We start from the raw sequence: 24,725 nt of genomic DNA, 5'->3' as shown, positions 1-24,725 counted from the left end.
GAAAATGTCACTAGATATTCCTAGATGTCCCCAGGGTTGGGAGAGAAGAGGCAAGATCACTGCTAATTGAAAAACACTGAGATAAAGATGCCTACCTTTTAGGGTTGTGGAGATTCAATGAAATAATATATGTGAAAAACCTGTGTACTCTGAGTACCAGTGGAAAAAACTATTATCATTGAGCATCTGTTTTGATTTTAAAGAGACGGTCTAATAGAGTGCCTGGACTGTTATAAATATCTAGACTGTTATAAATATCACAAAATGTGAAGGGGTTAAATAGCATTGGATGAGGGTTAACTCTTTGGATTGTATTTTTTTTTTTTTTAGTAGATTTATTTTATCAGGCTACTGGGATAAAAGTCATTTTGATCTGACCAGCGATCATAGGATTTTAAGCTAGGAAGAGCTCTTAAGGTCATCTTGTAGATAGGAAAACTGAAGCCCAGAAAGAGTAACCAGGTAAGAACACTGGGGAATCATGCACGTTCAGCAAGTCAACCTGCTTAAGTGGTATCTACATACAGGGTAGATGACTATAGTCGACCTGGGTGTTAGATAGTGAGTGGTCTGCTGGTTTCAAGCAATCTAATGAAATTACTGACCTTTAGTATCTATGAGACTCTGGAGGAAGAAATGACAACCCACTCCAGTATTCTTGCCTGGAGAATCCCATGGGCAGAGGAGCCTAGTGGGCTACAGTCCATGGGGTCACAAAGAGTCAGACACGACCGAAGTGACTTACATGCATAACACAGTATCTATGAGAACAGTATTCTTTGGTTTAGATCTTAGAAAAGGTTAGTCTTTTGAACTGTGTTGAATGGAGTTTGAGTTATTTTGTTAGCTTCTTGAAGAGCCTACTTTATTTCATTGATACCTGCAAAAATCTTATTTTTTAAAATTAAAAAAAAATCATTTTATTTGTGGTTGTGCTGGGTCTTCGTTGCTGCATGAAGGCTTTCTCTAGTTGTGGTGAGTGGAGGCTACTCTTTGTTGTGGTGTGCGGCCTTCTCATTGCTTCTCTCGTTGTGGAGCACAGGCTTCAGTAGTTGTGGCACGTGGGCTCAGTAGTTATGGCATACAGGCTTAATTGCGCCTCAGTATGTGGAATCTTCCCAGACCAGGGATTGAACCGGTGTCCCCTGCTTTGGCAGGCGGATTTTTATCCACTGTACCACAAGGAAGTCCAGATGCAAATGTTTTAGCATCTATGTATAAATTACATAGTCCTAGATTACGTAGTCATACATACATACAATCATAGATTACATAGTCCTACATAACTAGATTTGGCTCATAGTTTAAGGCAGGGGGTGGTAAATAAGTGGCTGAAATTGTGTGACTTTTAGAAATTCAGAAATGAATGCAGATTCTAATGGTCAGACAGATTTCTTAAAAAAAGAGGATATTTGAAGTAGGCAGAATTTTGATTTGGGGCTGGAGCTTTTCAGGATGAAGATATGTAATGAATAAAGCTATAAAAACAATTGCACAATGGTTACTCTAAGACTAATGAATAAATGGATTCTTGTAGAAGGGGATAGAAAGGTAGGCCAGGACCAGTTTGTAAAGTACTTCTTCCTGAAGACATTCTAGTGGTTGTTTTCAATGACCTGGAAAGTTTCGATTGATTTGGGTAAAGGCCAAGGGGCTTCTCTGGTGTTTCAAATGGTAAAGAATCTGCCTGCAATGCAGGAGACCGAGGTTCGATTCCTGGGTCAGGAAGATCCCTTGGGAAAAAGAGTCCAAAGTTTGTTTTAGGAAGTTTAAGATTTGATAGCAACATATATGATAGAGCAAAGATTAGAGGCAAAGGGGACTGCTAGGGACTTACTGCATCAAGATAACCCAGACAGGCATGAAATAAGGGCCTACCCCAGAGTGAGAGGTCAGAATAAGTGAGGAGTCATAATAAAAGATGGACTTACGGTGATTGCTGTTATGGAGACTGAAGGAGAAAGTCAAAGATTGACCCAAATCTCATGTATTGCTTTTCATTCATGTATACAGGTGAGGTGATTTTGGTAGGATATCAATATTTGAAATTTGAATGGCTATATGTGTATTAATGTATATTAGGAAAAAGATCAAACTAGTGTATCATGATTTCATGAAAGTTGTCATTTGGGATAAGGCTAAGTTTTAAAGAGTGAATTTATTTTTTAAAAGATATTAAATAATTACACAGCAAGTACACAAGTGTGGCAGAAGTTTAGGACATGGTGGTTTATTCAGCACTTGCTACTGTATAGCTACTATGTATTGATACAACACAGTGGGGAATGCAGAAATGGTTTTAAGTCTGGATAGTGTAGAGAAGATGAAGTGTTTCAGTTTGAGCAGATGTTTAAAGAAAAAAACTAAATCCCTCTTCTTAGAGATAACTATTATTAACATTTCAATGAGTATATCTCCATACCAGCTATTCACATTTTAAAAGATGTCTAGGAAACTTTGTCCCTGCAGTTTATCCTGACAAATTCAGTAATTAGAACAACCTGTCTCAAAAGCATTTTAAGTGAAAGGAAAATTTTGAATATATAAAAACTGTCCTTTTATAGAAGAAAACAAGTATTTCCCCAGCAAGAGCTAGGGTCATGTGAATGTCTCCCCAGGTGATAAGTACAAGAGAAAGAGGACAAGACCCAGAGGGGCGAGTGTGGGTTTTACCCGCTGCTTATCAGCATGGTAATCTTAGGATACTTTAACTTCCTGGTGTCCATCCTCTCTAAAACGAAGACAATACTTCCCATCTTGCCCAGCTTGCTGTTGTGACGATCAAATGAATCAGCATGTGAATTTTATTTTATGAAAAGGAAAGTGCTATAGAAAAGAGAAAGATACTTATTTTTTTTCTTATATGTGAAGTTAACATGGGAAAAGAAAATCCAATTTTATCTAAGAATCTACCACAAATAAACAGGTTTCATTTTTGCAAAAAATGACCCTTATTTAAGCTCTTGTCATTCCACATCTTTGAACATGACTCCGTGGAGTTCTGAATACCTTCCTAAATGCAGACATCAAACCAAGGTACAAGAACCTATGTTTTCTAATAGAGACCTGCTTGTTTTATAAAAGAATTAATTCATAGTTCAGATTAAGAACCAATGAGGCTGATGATAGCTGCCTTGTAGTAGTGGAGATTAACTGTTTGTAAAATATCTAATAATACAATGTCTGGTACATAGGTCATTTAATGAATGGAAACTGTTAATCATTATTATTAAACATAGCAGCCTATTTTACTTATTACTAAAGTAATAGATAAATTAGAAAACATGAATAATCCAACTAGCCATAAACATCTTGCTATATGTATTTCTGTTTTTTTTAAATTAAAAATCATTTTTCCTCTTATTGGGTATATGGGTTTCCAGTTTTTTGCTGTTAAAAATATTCTTGTAATGAATATTTTTGTATGGAAATCTTCAGTTGCATCTCTTAATTCCCCCCTTAGAATAGATGTCTGTTAATTTGTGCTTTGTTCTCCCCTCTTGATGGCCATTGCCTGAAGGTACAGGTACACATGTCTCTGAGCCATTTAAGAAACTAGGCTAGTTAGCTCATTCTTTACTTTCTCTACCAAGTGTATTCTGACCTAGATTCTCATGTTTAAAAGGAAAAGAGATAGTGAATGTAAAAGCTGTCTTGCCAATCACTTTTAATCTATCCCTCTTTTTCATGCTCGTTTTTCAGCCTCGTTTTTAAGTGGTCATTTTCCTTAAAAATTAGGAATTGATGAAGAAATGGAAAACTGGTAGAATATCTAGATTCCAGTATTTTGCTGCCTATATTCCCATTAGATTGTGTTTTTCTAAGGTGTATAAAACAAAATCAGTTCCATGTTCATCTATTTGTACTTCACTCTTTTAAGTAGCTGGAGTTTATTTCAAAACCATTAGCCTTCACTTTCTAGGATATATATTCTCTCATTGTTTGCTGCAGAACTGATATGTCTCCCATAGATGAAGCTTTTTTTTAAGCTTTTTTATTATTTTGTTTAAATCTTTATATCTTTGTTGACATTTTATTTGTTTGATGTCTTAATTGATAATGATGTGTTAACATTCTCTACATTGATACATTTGTCAGATTTTCTTTGTTTACTGATAATTTTGAATGAATATATTCTGAGGCGTTAGTATTAGGAACATACAAATTTAGAATTATGTGTCCCCCTGGTAAATTGAATCTTTTATCATTCTTTTGTGACTTTCTTTAATAATCCTTTTTGCCTTTAAGTTGATTTTGTCTGGTGTTAATACAGTGACACCAGATGCCTATCTGTTAATATTTGCTGGATGTCATCCTTTAACTTTTTAACAATAGTATTGCGATAGAATTACCATTGTAACCATTTTAAAGTGTACAATTTAGTGTTTTTTAAAGTATATATATATTTTTTTTTTAGTTAAAGTATATTCTTAATGTGCAGCCATATCACTTTATGGCTGCACCATAATATGGTGATATGGATATCACCATATCACTTTCATCCTTTTACTTTTGACCTTACCGTGTGTCTTTGTCTCATACATAGATATACTTTGTTCTTATGATTGCTTTTAAATCCAAACTGACACTATCTTTTTTTTGATGAGCTTTGTTTGTTCATATATATTGTGATTACTGATATATTTGGAATTATTTCTGCCATATTATTTTATGGCCTTTTTTCCCCTTTATCCTTTTTATATCCCTCCACCCCACCTCCACCCTAAACTTACACACACCTCCTTCTGCTTTATTTTTAGAACTGATGGAAGGTTTTTAAAAAATTATATTTGAGTTTTCATTTAGGTTTGAAGGTTCATATGTGACTATTCTTTTATGGTTGCTGTTAAAAATAAATCATGCCCACAAAGCCTAAAATCTTAAAATATACAGTATCTTCACTGCTTCCTAAACAATCCAGGAACCTTAAATAAACTGTTTGATCTAATTACCCCTTTCATGTTATATTTTAGTTTTATCTTTTTTATTTTTCTTTTCTTTTTTTTTTTTTTGGCTGCATGCAGCATGTATGATCGTAGCTCCCCAACTGAGGATCAAACCCACGTCCCCTGCAGTGGAAACATGGAGTCTTAACCACTGGATCATTAGGAAAGTCCCTCACACCTTCCTTTTAGAGATTACTTTGGTTCTTCCAGAAGTATATGCTTTAGAAATTTCTTTGGAAATTTCTGGTTTTGTTTTTATTTTGCTCTCATTCTTGATGTCAATTCAAGATTAACAACTATTTATCCTAGCACTTTAAAGATACTATTCTATTTTGTCCTGGTTTCCTTTGTTCCTGTTGAAAAAGTCTGCTCTAAGCTTAGTTGTGTTTTACTTATTTATTTTTTAGTTCTTTCTGGTTATTCTTAAGATTTCTCTTTGATTTTTGTGTTGTCCAAGTATGAACTTTATCCCAGTCCTGCTTGGGATATATTTTGGCCCCTATAAGGACTCATGTCTTTTCCTGAAGTTTAAGAAATTTTTTCCATTGTATCTTTGAGTATTGCTTCTTTCCCATTCTCCCCAGTTTATCTTTCTGGAATTCCAATTAGATGAATGTTATACCATCTCATTCTGTCTCCCACAGGTACTGACACTTTTAAATTTGTTTCCTGGAGCTCCACATTCCAGTTTATAGGTTCTTTCTTTAGCTATGTTTAGTCTGTTTCCTGACCAGTCTATTGTGTTTTAAAGATCTGTTTGGTTCTTTTTCAAATCAGTCATTTCTGGTAGCCTCCTTTCCTTCCTTGTGGTTTTAGTTCCTTGTTTGTATGTGTGTGTGCTAAGTCGTTTCAGTCGTGTCCGACTCTTTGCGACCCCGTGGACTGCAGCCTGCCAGGCTTCTCTGTCCATGGAATTCTCCAGGCAAGAATACTGGAGTGGGTAGTCATTCCCTTCTCCAGGGGATCTTCCCAACCTAGGGATTGAACCCGCATCTCTTACATATCCTGCATCAGCAGGCAGGTTCTTTACTACTAGTGCTACCTGGGAAACCCACCCTTCTTTGTATAAAACATGTTTATTTCATATTCTGTATCTGATGGTTCTGTTATCTGAAGTCTTAAGGAACTACTGCAATTCTGTATTGTTTCTGCTAACTCTTATTTACTGTGGCTTGTTTTCTGAAGTATTTGATAATTTTTACTGTAAATTCATAATAGTTCAGTAATCTTAATCTTCAGGAATCTTGAAGGGTCTGGGTTTAGGGTACATTCCTCAATAGAGCATATGCATTTGCTTGTATCAGTTGCCCCTAGTGCTAGCAAGCCAGCTTGGCATTTTCTGGTCCAGGCAGATAATGTTTTTGAATTTTTTTTCTTTCTTTTTTTTTGCCGTGCATGCCATTGGGCATGCAGGATCTTAGTTCCCCATCCAGGGATCGAATCCATGCTCCCTGCAATGGAAGTGTGGACCACTGGACCACTAGGGAAGTCCCATGTTTTTTAATTTCAATAAGAGACTTTTCTTTTTCTCCACTTTAGGTGAGCTTGACACAATTGGGTTATTTTGCCAGCATTTTCCCCCCTAGCTCACTCTTTGACTCAGAGTATAGCCGTTCATAGTTTTATACAAGGAATGTTAATTTCACCTCCTCAGCCTTTCCTTACTTTAAAATGAACTAAACTGTATGTTTAAAAGGATATTTGTTTTACCTTATTAAGCATTTTTTAGATGTTTTTCAGAGTGTGTGTGTATTGGTGAATGAATGTGGGTAGGCACATGTGAGTGTGTGTATAAGAAATTGTTCATTGTGTCTTGGCACTATTTAAATTGAGCCTGGAAGGTTTATAAACAATGAGAGTTTTATTTGGTTTTGTAAACATTATATTGTATCATTCATATGACCACCTACCATTTATGTTTATTTTAAAAGCAGTACTATAACAATATACAAATGATTACATATCTGTTAACTAAAAATTATTTATTTGATAAATGTTGAATAATTTATTTTTCTATCTATAGTTGTGTGAAAGTTGAAAGCACAGGTCTCTGGCATCAGACTACTTGGCTTCAAATCCCAGGTTTTTATTTATTGGCTGTGTGGCCATAGGAAAATTAGCTAATCTCTCTGGACCTAGATTTTCTCATCTGTAAAATGGTAATAAGTATACTTATTTCATATCATTATGATGTATAAATAATACAGTATATAGCACAGAGGGCCTGGTACATGGTCAGTGTTTAATAAATGTTAGCAACTTTTGTTGTTATTTTTTAAATCTTTCCTGGCCTATTCTTCATGTGTATTGAAGGAAAAGATATATGTATGCATGTGTGTATATATTTTTGTGTATACATATATATATATCTACATATATGTATTTTTAATGTTGGTTTGAGGAGCTATGATAAAATTAGGGAAGTAGAACGCCGATAAATTTTAACATTAAATTTTACTTTATTAAAGTAATGTAAAAATATTGTTTAAAAGTTAAGAGTACAAAAAAGCATATAATGAAATATAGCAGTTTCATGTTCCTCCCTTCTCTATGCCTCTCACCCTGTCAGGCTCCTCTCCCTACAGATTTCAGCTCTGTTAGCTTCTTCTGACATTTATGCATATCATTTATATATACAATATATGTATACTATTATCTACTGACAGTATCTTGACTTTTAGTTATGGTAGATGAGGATTTAGTTCTTGCCTAACATGTGCTCTGCTCTTACCTTCCCCCAATTCTTCCAGTATTATCCAGTTATAGTTCTTGTGGGTTTTTAAAAATTTATTTAGCTTTAATTGAGGGATAATTGCTTTACAACATTGTGTTGGTCTCTGCCCTATGCCAACATAAGTCAGCTGTAGGGATACATGCGTCCCCTCCCTCTTGAACCTCCCCCACCCCCGCCCCGTCCTGCCCCTCTGGCTGTCACTGCGCCCGTCTGAGTTCCCTGAGCCACACAGCACCCCCCCCCCGGCTGCCTTACTTCCTATACGGTAGTGTGCTGCTTCCATGCTGCTCTCCATCCATCCCACTCTCTCCTTCCACCCGCCCCACACACCCCCCCACCCGTCCATAAGTCTGTCCTCTGTGTCTGTCTCTCAACCAGTATCAAAACATTATTTTTAAACAATATTGTACCTTTTCACTGCTGAGAATATGTTACCTTTTTTCCCTCTTGATTAATAATTGCTTTTTAAAAAAAAAATGTGTTTAGTGTTCCTTTTTCTTTTTGCTAATTCTTCTCACAACTTTTGCTATCTCTCAATATAACTTCCTACAAGGTTAATTGCATGATTAACCTTATTAGTTTTAGTCCCCCTCATCCCTCCTACACCTGGGAGAGATTTCTGTTCTCTTTCTTTGGGGCGTTTCTCTGAAGTCCTGCTCTCCGGCTCTCACAGTAGACTTCCCCTGTGGTTACTCTTTTATATTTGGCTGAGCCAGGTCTTAGTTGCGGCGTGTGGGGTGGCATGTGGGGTCTAGTTCCCTTACCAGGAGTCAAACCAGGCCCCTTGCTTTGGGAGCATGGAGTCTCAGCTGCAGGACCACCAGGTCATTCTTGATATTTCTTTTCCTTTTCTTTAGGTTGAAATCAGTGTTGATCTACTGTGTTCCCTCAGTAGTGTACATCTTCTACAGATTTCTTCAGGTTAAAAAGATGCTGTGGTGACTGACAGAATGCGATCATGGCCGTCCTCAGCAGATTTGTCTTTTGAGTCACATTGTTCAAATCTGAATAGGTTTTCTTCTTTTATCTGGTGTACAGTTGTCGTTCTGTGGTTGTCCTTTGCCATTAGAGATTCCCTTCACTTCTCTCCTTCACTGGGTCTCCTGTGTTCTGTGTTCCATGACTTTTTGTTCTTAATTTCCTCCTTCATTTTAGTAAAGAACATCCTCCAGCACCTTCCTGAGAAAGGTTGCATAGTAAAGTTTTTGAGTTCTTGCATCAAAATGCCTTCATTTTTCTGTCACATGTTTTTCCTGTCACTTTGACTAGGGTTTAGATTTCTAGATTGAAAATAATTTTTCTTCAGGATTGTGAAGGCACTGTTTCATCACCATCTTGATTCCAACATTGCTGGTGAGGTGTCTGAAACCATTCAAATTCCTGATCCTTAATATGTTACCTTAATTTTATTCTTCTGGAAAATTGTTTTGTGTGTTTTTTAAAGTTTCCTCTTTTTGGAAAATTGTTGAATCCTTTCTCTGTGTTCTGAAATTTCACATACCTTGGTGTGTGCCTTTTGTTTTTAAAATTGAAGTATAGTTGATATACAATATTATACTAGTTACCAGTGTACAACCTTGTGAGTCTGTTTTTACCCGTTGTGCTGGGTATGTATTTGGCCCTTTTAATTTGGAAATTGAGGTTCATTGGTTCTAGGAGACTTATTGTTTTGTTGATGATTTTCTCCTCTCTATTTTTTCTATTCTTTCTTTTCAGAGTTCCTGTTATTTGAATGTTGGCTTCCTTATACTGAACTTTCTTACCTTTTCTTCCCTGCTTTTCCATTTGTTTATCTCTTTCTTCCATTTTCTGGGTGATACCATCATCTTCCAATCATTCTATTAAGCTTAAATTTCTAAGAATTATTTTTTTCTGAATGTCCTTTTTTTTTAAAATATATTTTTAGATTTTTTTTTTTTTTTTGACTGCTCTAAGTCTTTGTTGCTGCACGCAGGCTTTCTCTCGTTGTGACCAGCGAGGGCTCCTCTCTGGTTGTGGTGCACCGGCTTCTCACTGCAGTGGCTTCTCTTACGGCAGAGCACGAGCTTTAAAGCACAGGCTTAGTAGTTGTGGTGTACAGACTTAGTTGCCCTGAGATGTGTGGAATCTTCCCAGGACCAAACCTGTGTCCTCTGCATTGGCAGTTGGATTCTTAACCGCTGAACCACCAGGGAAGTCCTGAATTTCCCATTTTTTGTAGTATCTTCAATTTTCCCATGAAAGCAGTGTCTCTCTCAATTTTCTCCTTAGGTAATTTGTTTCTTCCATATTGCATTTTTTCTGTATCTGGTCTTCCATCTTGACCCTTACCTTGTATATCTTATAATGTATACAATTGTTTGTCTACTCCTTAGTAAGAGAATGGGCTTCCCTAGTGGCTCAGTTGGGAAGGAATCTGCCTGCAATGCAGGAGACCTGGGTTCAATCCCTGGGTTGGGAAGATTCCCTGAAGAAGGAAATGGCAACCCACTCCAATACTCTTGCCTGGAGAATTTCATGGACAGAGGAGCCAGGCAGGCTATAGTCCATGGATAGCAAAGAGTCAGACACGACTGTCCAACTTTCACTTTCTTTCATTTTAGTAAGAGAATGGGACTAAAAACCTGGTTGATTCTCTGAGCCTGTAGATAAGGCTTATCAACTTTGAGCTTCACTGTGGTGTGTCCTGGGGGTGCTTGCAGTTGGGGGATTCCTGCGTTAGTTATCTCCTGGTCTTTCCTGGTAGAGGGATCAGAGTTCCCAGGGAGTACTCTTCCAGTCTTTTGCCTGGAGGGGAGTGTTTTGGGAGCCAGGTATGGGGAGAGGGCTAGCTTGGGAGAGGGAGTGCTCAGTACCATACCATTAGGTAAGCAAATCCATGGTCTGTTGCTGGTGTACCCAGGCCTTCAACTATGCCGAACTTCCAGGTGAAGTGTCCTTTTCTTTGCCCTATCCAAAATGAGCTTTCAGGCTTTTGCCAGGATGAGGGACGAGCAATTGCCTTTTGCTCGAGTGTGGAGTTGGAGAGGAATCTGTACCATTTCTCAAACAGCTCTCACCCAATTCTTATATTTGCCACAACCTCCTTCCTGTTCCTCCCACTTCAGAAATACCTGGTTACTGTTAGTATTCAAGTCCTTTGAAGACACTGTAGTGTAAATCAGACTGGTTCTATATATTTTCTCCACTGCTGGCTTATGATTCTTCTTGACCTGCCTAGTCCATTTTTATTTGTCTGTCTGCTTTTCTACTTCCAAAATCTTGTTACTATTGCCAGCTCTCCTGTTTTCCCTATCCTTTTCTCTATCCTGTTTATGTCTTTAAAAACAAAAACAAAAACTCTTGATTGTAGTTTTACTGGGGTTTTTGGAGGGAATAAAATTAGATGTGAATGTTCCTTCTGCCATTTTAACTTGGAGGTCTCAGTTTTTAAAACGGCAATTGATGATGTTTTTGGAGGCCACAAGTGACATGTACTTATTTGTAGATCATTTGGAAAATAGGAATGATCTGAGATAGTTAAACATCACTGTATTTCTACCATACAGAAAAAACTGTTAACATTTTGATATACTTCAGTCTGTTTTCTTTATTTGTGTATTCTTACATACACATTTGTCTCTTTTCATAATTGGAATCATACTATTTATTTTTAGTTTTGTTTCCTGCTTTCTTCATCTAATGAACCATTTTCCCCTTGTCAGAACATAATCTTTCAAAACATTTCTAATGGATGTATAATATAAATGTTGTTTGGCACTATCATGAGCAGTTTCCCATGTTATAACATAATCTTTGAAAGCAAAATTTCTAGTGGGTTTATAGTATGACTGTTACATGACTTTGTCATGATTTATTTAACTGTTTTCCTATTGATAAAGATTTATATGTTTTCTAACCTAAATTAGACTCATGTAATCAGAATATGTGTGTCTTCTTCATGATTCTGTGTTTGAGCTTAACCCAGTATCTAATGTGGAGTGGCTGGGGGAATAATGTTTTGTTCAGTGAATGAACAATTTTGCACAAAAGTCTGATTGTTTCCTTAAGTTAGAATCTAAGAAGGGCTCTTACTTGGTTAAAAGGTATAAACTTTTTGAAGCTTCTTGATGGTTTATTTTCAATTTGTTTTTTGATTCAGAATAAGAAACAAGGATGTAAAAATGAGGAGGTGCTTGCTGTACTAGGCCATGAACTGGGGCACTGGAAGTTGGGACACACAGTCAAAAATATCATTATTAGCCAGGTAAGTCTGGAGTAATTCTCTCTCTACCCCTTTTTCTTGGCCACACTGCCAGCTTCTCCAACCAGGGATTGAATCCATGCCCCCTGCAGTAGAAGCACAGAGTCTTGCTTGCTATAAACCCACTAGGGAAGTCCCAACAATTCTCTTTTTATGGCAGGAGAGTCAAATAATAAGTATAGCAGGCATGAGAGTTCACATAGTAGAGAAGTGAAGACAAACTCTGTAGCCAGGCTTCACATCACAGCTTGCTGACTTACTACCTTTGTGACCTCAAACAAGTTCCTGAGCCTCCCTCTGCCTCCATTCCCTTGTTGAGTGATGATACCTCATAAGACGGAAAGAATTAAATGAGTTAATACATGTAAAGAGTTTGGAATAGTACGTGAAATGTGGTAAATACTACATAAATATTTATTGTTGTTATCAGTTGCTCAGCTGTAGGAGCTATGAAGATCAAAAGGAGTGAGCCTAGATAAATTGGACATTAAAATGCTTTTTAAAAACCATTTTTTCTCTTTTAAAAAAGTCATTGTACAATCATTGAAAAGAAATTGCAAAAATTAGTAAATATAAAGAAGAAGATACTGTCTGTAACATTCCTCTTCTGGGTATTAATACCGCTAAACCAACAGAATGACCATAGTTTTCAGGCTCTGAGTGAAATAGCACTCTGTTTTTTTGACTGGTTCTGAGCATGTATGGTCTCAGTTGCATCTTTAATGGTCTTTGTAGCTTTCTAAAAGGTCAGCTGGTTCTGAGTGGTGGACTGCATGGAAAGACTTATGTACCTGCTCCTATAGGCACTTCTTTGTTGCCTTACATCTGTAGGTATAAAAATGAGTGCCTTGGCTGGAAGCTATGTTGTGTGGATACATGGCAGTGAGTAAGACATTAAATAAGTCCAAATCCAAGTTTATTTAAGTACTCAGTTTAATAAGGAAAATCACTGGTCCATTCATGAAAGAAGGGGTCCAGTAGCCTACTGTGAGGGTAGTGGCTGATCCCTGAGGTGCCTCATCGGGGCTGGAATTGATTGCCCCTTCTAATAGATTGGGCACTTCAGCTAGAGTCAGTGGGGAATGTCTGTGTTGCTGATTAATGCATTGACTCCATCCCTGTCACTATGGCTACTCTTTTCATGAGCAATTGACCAAGTCCTAGAGTGGCTGGGCAAAGAAGCTGGCTTATATCCACAGAGCAGGTATCTTCTCCACATGAGCATTGAGAGAGCCGCCTCTGCTGTGGAATAGTTTCGGTGAAGGTTCACATTAGACCTAAGTATTATCATACTCTGGGCTAGTTTGGGAAGTTTTCCCACATACCTCTTTTCCAAATCTCCTTGTTAGCCATCCTGTAGTTTGTTCCAAGGCCCTAATCATCCAGCTAAACCATTATTTGCTCACTAATAATGAATTAGTATATATATATATACATATACATCTCCTCAACTCAGGCCCTCTCTACTTCTAGAATAAAAGCAAAACCTAAACCACCTAAGTAACTTTTTCTGTGGTCACGCTAACATCATTCTTAAAATCACATCATGATGTGATCCCACAATGAAATTAGCTTAGTAATAACTTAGAAATTTTGTGTCCTTCTTTCTAGATGAATTCTTTCCTGTGTTTTTTCTTGTTTGCTGTGTTAATTGGTCGAAAGGAGCTTTTTGTTGCATTTGGTTTTAATGACAGCCAGCCCACTCTAATTGGACTGTTGATCATCTTCCAGTTTATTTTTTCACCTTATAACGAGGTAATGTATAATCTTTAAAATTATCTCACCTATGCTCTTGTCTATTTCAAATCTAGTACCTTGAAAGTAGTGAAAAAAGAAACAAAACTATAGTTTTAACAAGCAGATAAAACAAAGTTTTAGTCCTTTATTTACTGGCCAGTATAAGAATGTAGCAGAAAAACCCAGCCCCAAATAATAAGTGCTTCTATATTGTTAGAGGAAAAAAAGTGGAGAATTAGACTTTAGTGGTGAAAACCTCAATGTAGCATGTACCTCAGAGACTTGGTAGATGGAAATTAACTATTGGAACACTATGTCCTAGACCACATTTCTCCAAGTACTGGTGAAAATCTGTGTGTGAGGGGACAAAACTGCTGATAATTGAGTGTGTGTATGACTGGATAAGAGAGATTGTATGGCTGTTCCTCTGGTTGCATTTCCTGACCACCTGCTTCATAACAGACTTAGCATCACACTCCAGACCCTCTGAAGCAAAGTTGGATGTTTTATGGTAAGCAAAGTTTGAGAACCACTGCTCCATGACTGGTCAGTAGGGGAACGCCATATATGTGATAAGACATGGATTAATGAGACAATGTATGAATAAATCCAGTGATGGCAACATACTACTTGATTAGGCTTCCAGAGTAAGCCAAGAGATCAGGGATCTTGAGATATCTCCATTCAGAAGAATTCTTTCTTTGGAACAAGTTGTAGAGTTTAGGTTTTAACTTTCTCCTTAAAAGGTGGGGGTAGGGTGAGGTATAAGGCACCAGGAAAGAAAAACGGGGAGGAAGGGATCATGTTTGTATAGCATTGTCCACAGAATCTACATTCATTTTCCAGAGAAATAAGATGTATTATCATTAAACTCTAAATGTTTTAATTTTTTAACTTTTGTTGAGAATATTTATAAAGTGCTGTATGCTGATTGTTACTCCTTAAAGAGGTTATAGAACCACTTGTAATGGTATTGTGGAGAAGGAAATGGCAACCCACTCCAGTATTCTTGCTTGGAGAATCCCATGGACAGAGGAACCTGGCAGGCTACAGTCCATGGGACGTAACTTAACAACTAAACTACCATCATAATGATATTGTCATTTCTGTCTTCAGTCACAATTCAGGAATGCCTTAAAGACACTGAGCTGTGTGTATGAAATGCCCCAGAATCCTCTGCTCTTTATGCAGTTGTGCTATTTATTTATATAACTAATTTTCTTATAATCTCTTCGTTGACTGTCAGGCTGATAATCCTTGCTAATGTCAGTGTAACTTTCTGATATGGTCATTATTTTTTTCTAATTTTCTTCTTCAACCAACTATAGACTGGGAAATCAGATAATCAAACTCATTAGGTAAAATTTACTAGATTCTGACTGAGTGTAAGTGTCCTCTGATAAATAAGGCACCAGTAATGTTAGTCTGCTTTGGGCATCTAATTTGGCCTCTCAGTTTTTGGTTTTATCTCCTTCTATTTTGAGTAGTTGAGTTCACTTCAAAAAATAGCTAAGTAAATTAGATATTTACTTAGGGATATTAGAGTGATTTGAAATATAATTAATTTAGAGATATTAGCAACTGTTTTAAAAACCTCAATGAGCCCAGGGTACTCATTTCAAAAAGACTAAGTATTTAAACGAAAGATTGAGGGCAGGAGGAGAAGGGGACGACAGAGGATGAGATGGTTGGATGGCATCACTGACTCAATGGACATGGGTTTGGGTGGACTCCGGGAGTTGGTGATGGACAGGGAGGCCTGGCGTGCTGCGGTTCATGGGGTCGCAAAGAGTCGGACACTACTGAGTGACTGAACTGAACTGAAGTATTTAAACAGAGAACTGTATGTTTAATGTCTGCATTTAAGAGGTCATAATGAGAAAGAGATATTTTCCTGGGAAATGGGAAACATGCCTTATTGAGAAGGGTTTGAAAACCTACAGTGGAGCAGATGAATGCGGGCTAGTGTCTGCTCAGGGTTTATTTGTGTCACGGTGAGGTTCAAGGGACAGCTGCCCTGGGACACTTGAAATCAGGAGACACATAGACAGACAGATTAGTTAATGATTATAACCCAAAAAGTACATTCAAGATTTGGAAAGAAATTTCAGGTAGGAGCCAGACATTAGCTTTGAACATGTCTAAGAAGATATCAGGAGCTCCCAGACTTTATGTTGAAGCTCTGGATTTGCTGACGGCAATATGAGGTACAGTTGAGAGATTTAAACTTTTTTTTTTGCTTTATTGCTTGATGTATTTTAAGGTAAGAGATAGACATCATGTCATCCAACCTGTAATATTAATACATCAGTATGCAAATAAATTATTTTTCCCTCAGAAATTTCTATTTTCAAATGAAACTTGTCCCCTTCATAGTAGTCACCCTTGGAGACTGAATATTCTAATGAAGCTACCATAGCGCAGAACACTCTAGAAGATTCTATTTTGAGGCCATAATTAGAGGCTATAGTGTGTGTGTATACATGTATATACACCTATACATGTATACTTGTGTATATATATATATTAGAATATTCTCAGTGAAGACTGTTGTTAACATCTAAAGGTGGGTAAGTGAGCAAGTAATTTTTTTTAAATGAAAAAAAGAGTCTGACTATAAATCCCCACATCTTACCTCTGAGAAAGATGGTGTCATGGGCTTTGGAGTCATCAAGAATGTCAGCACTACCACCTTCTAGTTGTGTGACCACGAACAAGTTGTCTCACTCCTGAGATACGCCTTCTTCATCTGTAAAACAGGAGTAAGAGTAATCACTTTGTAGGATTGCTGGAGAATATAAAATGCCAACTCAGTGCCTGGCCCATGACAGGTTCTCAGAAGTCAGTATCTCTTCATTAAGATTGACATGTCTTTGGATATATATCTATTTCTGATCTATTTGCTTAGAGGGGGAAAGGCTTAATTTCTAATAATTCCTCCACCCTAGGGTCTCCAAAATACAAGTGATGTTTCTTTTGGCTTGCTGTTTCTCTTATCCTGGGCTGAACTTCCTCTGCAGTATTGGCTCATGAAAGCTTTAGTGACAACAAAGAGGGGAAGTGGTTAAAATGCTTTTATTTCCTTTTTCAGGTTCTTTCTTTTTGCCTAACAGTCCTCAGCCGCAGATTTGAGTTTCAAGCCGATGCATTTGCAAAGAAACTTGGGAAGGCCAAAGACTTATATTCTGCTTTAATCAAACTAAACAAAGACAATTTGGGATTCCCTGTTTCTGACTGGTTGTTTTCCATGTGGCATTATTCTCATCCTCCACTACTAGAGAGACTTCAAGCTCTGAAAAATTCAAAACAAGACTGACTTGCCCAGGATCTGCAACTGAAGACATTTCTGATTATTTTCCATCCTGGCAGCATGTTCTGGCTCTTGATGTTTTTATCTTTTTTTTTTTTTTTAGGAAAAATGATTAAGTACAGAAAAGCCAAGATTTAAATACATTTAATATCTCATTTCAAAAATGATTTTAATATTCCATTTCTTAAAGAAAACACTGGATGAAATTTTGAGGCTTAATGTTTTTAAAGGCATAGTTTTATCTTTAAAATCTAGTTTACCATCAACTTGTAAAATTGAGAAAATACAGAACTTGTTTTATTTACATGCTTATATGGAACCTGCATATAAGGTATTTGGGGGGCATTTGTTTAAAAGGGAACACCACCTCTGAATTCTCTCTGTAAGGCAGAAACTGGTCCCGAATCACTGTGCTCATACCTAAGATGAAACTTATTTCTACTTTTAAGCTGTTATGATTTAAGCTGGCCAATCAGTGTTTTAAATAAGGAAGAAAAATAATAATTCACAAGGCTGATGTTATGTAACTGAAAGTAGTTAGAAATACGCTCTCTACTATTCTACCAAATTTCTCTGTTCCCTCTCTTGTTATACACTGATCAGGAATTTCTAATAATGTTTTAAAATTAGAAATTATGTACAGAGTATTTGGGTTTTGTTTTTCTTTTTTAGAAAATCTCAGTCTTTATCTTTCTTTCCACCTGGTGGGTATGATCCCATTAGGGGTAATATAGTATTTTCCCAAACATTCAGCTTTTTTCATTCATACTCTTAAGTATTCAATAAATAGTGTATCCTTTTACTTAGCAGAAATTGCCATATTGAACAGGTTTTGCTGTTAAAAGTGGGAGAATGTGGAAAGAAGAAGAAATGACATTTTAAGAGACATAATGGTGAAATATTGATCATTCTCTTATGATGTTTCAGGAAGAAATATAATTTTCTATCTCTTTGGACAGAAGAGTTTCTGTTTTTATTTTTCTAATTTTTATTAGTAAGTCATGAGTACTATTTTATTTAATCAGGCCTAATTCCATTTTAGAAAATTATAGTTCTTGATATGCAGGCAATTTTTATTTTCAAAACAAATGTCATGAAAGATTTACAGTTTTTGAAGCTGCATTTTTGACTCACATCTCTGTTCACTTTCTGAATGAGACCCAACTTTGTGCCCAGAGTCCCACTCACTGGTGATGTGTACCTTCTAGGCATTTATTCCAAAGTGGGATCAACTGTGTGCGCTTGGCCTCTGGCCAGAAAGTCTTTTGCTCAGCTGATATTTGGATGATGTCTGTACATGGAAACATAATAAAAATAAACCTCTAGTTTAGTACCACATTATTTATTTTCCTAAGGAACAGTCCTATGATTTTATCCAGCTTCTTTTACCTGTGAATTCATGATAACTGCCTTTCCTTCTTTCCTTGCCTTTAAGTACAAATTTCAGTTCTACACCAGTGAAACATTAAAAATTGCCAATGCAGATTGATGTACTTTGTCTTTGATTTGACAAAATCTGTCTGTTATTTGTTACCTAGGATGTATGTGTATTACCCTAGGGGAGCTGAGCGCCTCTAGTGAAGAGCAGGTGAAGGAACAGCCGCAGTGCTGCGTGGTGGCAGGCCATGACTGTACCTCACTCAGAGCCCTCTTGACTGCCTTCCTCCTGCGCCACTCCAGAGCATCACCAGTTCTTGCTGATGTCTCCTCAGACGCGTCGTTCAGAACCATTCCTTCTCCATTCCCATAACCTCTCATTGTCTTGGTCTGTTTGGTCTACTCCAGCTGCCTCTTCGGTCTTCCTTTTATGTGGCAGCAATAACTAGCTTTTAAATATGTGATTGTTTTGACCTGGTCCCCTACAGTTTATAGGAGGCCTAGGGATAGCCAGAGGATACTACTGGTAGTTCCTGAGGTATTGGCCAATCAAGGGAGGGAGAAAGGCCAGCCATGGAGGGAAGGTGGTTACACTCTATACCCTAGTACTTGGTGGACAGAATGAAGTAGATCAAGGCCTCCGATAAAATGGCATGACCTCAGCGGGGCTGATTTCTGAATCTGAGGCAGAGTCCTTGTTGTGTGTATGTACTGCCTTTGTCTGACTTGGTCCTCTGCTAAAGTCTGAGAGCTACTAGTAAATGACACCTCTGTTTAGGATAGGAGCTGGGATCAAGTTAGTGATTTTAATAGCAGTGCTGGTCCCAGCTTGCCCTCTAACCTGTATATCCTCATGGTCACCCCAATCCTTTGTGTGGTAACTCCGCTCCCTGAGGACTGCTTCTTCCACTCGGTCTTTGTCATCCATCTTTTGGTTTCTTTTGTGCATATGTACTTCATGTAGTTTTGATTATTTTGAGAGTTCTACCATCATTTGCAGAAAAGTTTTCCCATAGCAGAAAGCTTACCTTGAAGGCCTTAAGTTCTGTCTTAGATGCCATACAAAGAAAAAGTACAGAGAACCCCTTCCTAAAAACTCCTTATTCAGGATCATGATGATGTGAGCAAGTAACTTCTGTGCCAGGCTCTGTACAGTCTGGTGGATGAGCTGGAACAATTCACAGTGGGATGGTATAGCCCTATTCAGACGATATGGATAGGAAGACCTCTGCTCTTCCCTTATTATCCAGGGTGGTTTCCAGGGAGGAGGGTTTCCCAAACAATTTGAACAGATAGGAAGATACCTCCATGTGTCCTAAAAACCCTGTGAAGCCAGGACTGTTCCCACCTGGCGAGGAGGGTGAAGCCTGCACCTTCAGGAGAGAGCTCCCCTCTGGCTCTCTGCCTGATGAGTGACAAACAGGGAAGCTTCACTTAGGCTTAAGATCCAGGGCAGGGCTCTAGAATGTAACACACCACTTACTAGGAAGACCTTGGGTAAGAAACTGACTGAGCTTTTATGTCTGTTATTTAGTTTAGCTTTAGTTTAGTTATTTAGTTTAGCTTTTATGTCTGTTATTTAGTCAGTACATGTGGGGCCCCCACGCTGTACCAAGCTCAGCTCTAGGTGCTGCAGGATGCATGAGCAGATAAACCATAGAAAGAGCCCCGCCTCGTGGAGTTTACATTCTAGGGTGGAGAAACAGACAGTCAAAATAGAAATTCAATAGTGATACATGTCTTAGAGAAAAAGGAAGGCCTGAGGTGTTTGTGGAGTAGGAGGGAAGTTGTGAAAGTTGTCATTTTAAACAGGATGGTTGTAAAAAAGTGTCACTGAAGGTAATGTTTGAACAAAGGCCTGGAGGAAGGGAGTGATCACTCGATACAGGTGTTTGGAGGAAGAGCATTCCAGGAAGAGTGAACATGAACAGCAAGTGTGAAAGCCTTGATGTGGGAGTGAGCCTGGCATTTGAGAGACACCACAAGGCCAGAGAGGCTGGAATGAGGTGTTCTAAGAAGATATGGTAGGAGATAAAGTCTGAGGGGTAGAAATGCAGCAGATTTAGAGGGCCTTGTAGGCCACTGGAGGGACTCGGACTTTGATTAGACTGCGGAGGGGAAGCCATTGGAGGGCTTGCGGTCAGGGAATGACATGATCTGAGTGTTAACAGGATCGCTGGCTACTAGGTTGAGCAGCAAAGGTACAAGCTGGGGACTAGTTGGGAAGCTCTTGCAATACTAACAGCAAAAAGTAAAAATGGATACTAGGGTGGTAGGGAAGTGATGAGAAGTGGTTGGATTCTGGAAATATTTTGAAGGCTGAGCCAACAGGATTTGCTGATGGATCAGACCGAGGTACAAGAAAGAGTGGAGGAGAGAATGCCTCCAGCATATTTAGCTTAAGTCACAGAATGGCGTTGCCAGTAACTGCGATGGCAAGGAGGGGGATTTTGGAGGGGCAGAGCATCTTAACATTTTCCTCATGTTAAAATTGAGATATCTACTAGACATCTAAGGGGGGATGTTGAGTGGGCAGTCCAATAAATGAATTAAGGGGAGAGATTCAACCTCGGGAGTTAGAGGCGGAATTTAAAGCCACTAAACTGAATGAGACCACAAGAAGAGTGAGAGAAAAAGATGTGTCCCAGCCATGTGGTCCTCTGACTTTCACATGCTGGGGAGACGAGAGACCCAGCAGAGGAATCTGAGTAGGACAGGTGGTGAGCTAGCAGCCAAAGTTTGTTTTGACTTTTTTCAAACAACTTTTTATTCCCATACAAAGGAGCAACAATATGGGATCTAGCTGTAAGGAGACATGGGATTGAGAGAGATTCATTTTTTAACATGACAAATGGGGATAATACCTGGTTTTTGGAGCTGTCTTAAGGGTTGAACGAGATCACGTTTGCAGGATGTTTAGCACAACAGATGATAAGAGCTCAACAGCTGATTAATAATGGTGATAATGATATTAATTTCATCATAATTGCTATGGTGTAAATAAGCACAAAAACAGAAGTGCCTAATGCAGCTGGCAGTTGGGGTGAGGAGAGGATTACTAGAGGACATGATTAAGTTTTCAAAGAGAAGGAATCGGGTAGACAAGGGCAAGGGGGTACAAAACTATGAGAACATGGGGCACTTGGGGGACTATGAGATGTTAGAGTGGGAAGCGAGGCTGGAGAGGAAGAGGGCCACGTGTAAAGACCTGTGTGCCATAATAAAGCAAATGGCTATTATCCTGAATAATACAATCAGGCATTTAGCTGATACGTATTAAATCCCTGCCAAATGCCATACATTGTTGTAGGCTCTGAGGGCACATCAGGGAACAGGACAAGATCCCTTGTTTCATGTAGCTTATATTCTTGTTGAGACAAAGAACAGCACTCAAAGAATGAATGAATAAATATTTGCTAAACAAATGAATGAAAAGGTGGTCAACGGGGTTGGAGATGAATTTGCAAGACAAGGTGAAGGCAGATAGAGTTAAAGATGATGCAGGTTTCACAGTCCTGGGTACTAGGTGGATGGTAGAACTAGATACTAAGATAAGGGACCCTGAGGAGCTGGTTAGGGGCAGGGGGCGACCAGTTTTGGATGAGTTGAGTTTGAGGTGCTTAGCAGAAAGGTATTCAGAGGGGCACAGGACACATTTCTCTTCATCCACTATAGCTGATTGTGACCTCATGAACAGCATGAGAGTGGTGGCTCCAAAATCACTGCGGATGGTGACTGCAGCCATGAAATTAAAAGACACTTACTCCTTGGAAGGAAAGTTATGACCAACCTAGACAGCATATTAAAAAGCAGAGACATTACTTTGCTAACAAAAGTCCATCTAGTCAAGGATATGGTTTTTCCAGTAGTCATGTATGGATGTGCGAGTTGGACTATAAAGAAAGCTGAGTGCCGAAGAATTGATGCTTTTGAACTGTGGTGTTGGAGAAGACTCTTGAGGGTCCCTTGGACTGCAAGGAGATCCAACCAGTCCATCCCAAAGGAGATCAGTCCTGGGTGTTCATTGGAAGGACTGATGTTGAAGCTGAAACTCCAATATTTTGGCCACCTGATGGGAAGAGCTGACTCATTTGAAAAGACCCTGATGCTGGGAAAGATTGAGGGCAGGAGGAGAAGGGGACGACAGAAGATGAGATGGTTGGATGGCATCACCAACTCAATGGACATGAGTTTGAGTAAACTCCGGGAGTTGGTGATGGACAGGGAGGCCTGGTGTGCTGCAGTTCATGAAGTCGCAAAGAGTCGGACATGACTGAGCGACTGAACTGAACTGAACAAACTGAACTAATTCTGCCCCTACCAGAAACAGGGTAGCCTTTCTACTGCTGCTCTACTGCTCTTGCCAGTGCTTACCCGACAGAAGTCTTTGTCAGCTTCTGAGCCCACCCAATGCCATCATACTGAGACCCACTCTTGGTGGTGGAGGGAACAACCTGGATGCTCTAGGCCAGGGGTCCTCCACCCACAGAAGTACAGCAGGCAGTGAGCAGTGAGCGAGCAAGCAAAGCTTCATTTGTATTTACAGCTGCTGCTCATCACTCGGGCTTCCCTGGTGTCTCAGTTGGTAAAGAATCCGCCTGCACTGCAGGAGACCTGAGATCAATCCCTGGGTTGGGAAGATCCCCTGGAGGAGGGCATGGCAACCCACTCCAGTATTCTTGCCTGGAGAATCCCCATGGACAGAGGAGCCTGGTGGGCTACAGTCCATGGGGTCACAAAAAATCAGACACGACTGAGAGACTAAATGCAAGCTCATCACTCACATTACCCCCTGAGCTCCACCTCCTGTCAGATCAGCAGTGGTATTATAGTCTCACAGGAGCATGAACCCTTCTGTGAACTGCACATGTGAAGGATCTAGATTGCTCGCTCCTTATGAAAATCATCTCAAAACCACCCCCCATAATCCCCCCAGTCTGTGGAAAAATTGTCTTCCAAGAAACCAGTCCCTGGTGCCAAAAAGGTTGGTGACTGCTGCTCTGGACCATCTTAAGAAATGCCTCAGCCACACACAAGCTGAGACCAAATCCCTTCCTGGCTTGATGATTGGTGGAGTCCTCTCTGAGCATCCTGAACATAATTACGCGTTCACTTAATCACTATTTTATTGAGTACGTGATATGTGCCAGGCACTGTTTTAGTCTTTGAAACTCTTATTTTTCTCTTTACACATGATTTTTTTTCATATGTATAGAGTATGTATGTATATATGTATCTTTGGTGAAACATTTGAATTCTACTCTCAGCAAATTTCCATTATATAGTCTTATCAACTATATAGTCACTTATGTTTTACATAAGCTCCCTACCAGGCACTGTTCTATGTGGTGGGGAATGGAGTGGCCAATGAGACCAGAGTTTCTGCCCGTATATGTTATATGTTGTATGTTGAATAGGGGTAAGTGCTAAGGAAAAATAGTAAAACCCAATATGAGTATCAACACTGGGGCAGGGATGAGAAGGTCACTTTTGAGTAAAGACCTGACCTGAGATCGTGGACTATATTTTGCAAAAGAGCTTTCCAGGTTCAGAGCGTAAATAGCAAGCATGTGGTACAGCATGTTTGAGGAGCAGCGCAGGGGCTCGAGTGGCTGGAAGGAAACGAACCAGGGTCCAAGCATGGACATGAGATCAGGGAGGCTTGTAGATCACAGTAAGGATGTGGGTTTTTCCTGAGTGAACCACCCTCCAGGAAGTATCAGAAAGGTTCCCTGCCACTAGTCCCTGGGAGTCAGCCCCCTTTTGGCTCCTTCAAATGCCTCTGAGTCATAAGGAATGAAGTGTAACCCTGCTTAAGACCTGTGAATCATGTAATTCAAATCCTCCAGTGGACCTACTCAGAGAAAGTCACAGAGAGGGACAAGAAAGGAGGCCAGGAAACCTCAAGGACTAAGTAGACTGGCTGTTTAAATCCAAAGTCTCAGGCACCAGGACAAGTAAAGAGCCATGGCTTTGGAAAGGAGAACACTTCCCCATCAGGTATGATAGACCTGGGAGCCAGCTCGGGGCCAGTCTTCACTGCCTCCTGCAGCCCTCATCCGCTTCCCCTGCACTGAACGCTTGATTCTCTCTGCATTCCAAGCGTTCCCCCAGCAGCCTACGGCAGCACCAGGGCCTTCCGTGGGGCCTGGGATGCTGTGATTCAGGATTTGCAAAAGCACTGGGGGTAAAGCCACCTCTGTGGGCCCTAGGGCTACCTAGGAGTAGCCTTCTGTCCCTGGAGGAGTAATGGAGCTGAGAAGTCACCCATGGTGTGTGTGTGTATGCAGGCAAGGAAGGCTGTTTAGGGGAGTCCCGGCCTCTGCTGGCCAGGGGAAGAGAAGGCTGCTTCAGTACAAATGGGGACATACAGCCAAGTTTAGGGTGAGGTGTAGGAGG

At 39.3% G+C, this 24,725-nt stretch overlaps 1 protein-coding gene across 1 annotated transcript in view; it reads left to right on the top strand.

The window, feature by feature from the left end:
- ZMPSTE24 (zinc metallopeptidase STE24) overlaps window positions 1-18,434 on the top strand; it is a 42,762-nt gene extending 24,328 nt beyond the window's left edge. The window contains exons 8-10 of the mRNA XM_061122279.1: window positions 11,801-11,905; window positions 13,514-13,657; window positions 16,731-18,434. Of these exons, the coding sequence (XP_060978262.1) occupies window positions 11,801-11,905; window positions 13,514-13,657; window positions 16,731-16,955 (474 nt within the window). The 3' untranslated portion in view covers window positions 16,956-18,434. The remainder of the gene's footprint in view (window positions 1-11,800; window positions 11,906-13,513; window positions 13,658-16,730) is intronic.
- Window positions 18,435-24,725: the final 6,291 nt, after the last annotated feature.

Source organism: Dama dama, chromosome 20 (genome assembly GCF_033118175.1).
Source record: "Dama dama isolate Ldn47 chromosome 20, ASM3311817v1, whole genome shotgun sequence".
Classification (NCBI taxonomy): domain Eukaryota; kingdom Metazoa; phylum Chordata; class Mammalia; order Artiodactyla; family Cervidae; genus Dama; species Dama dama.
This window is presented reverse-complemented; position numbering and strand designations above follow the sequence as displayed.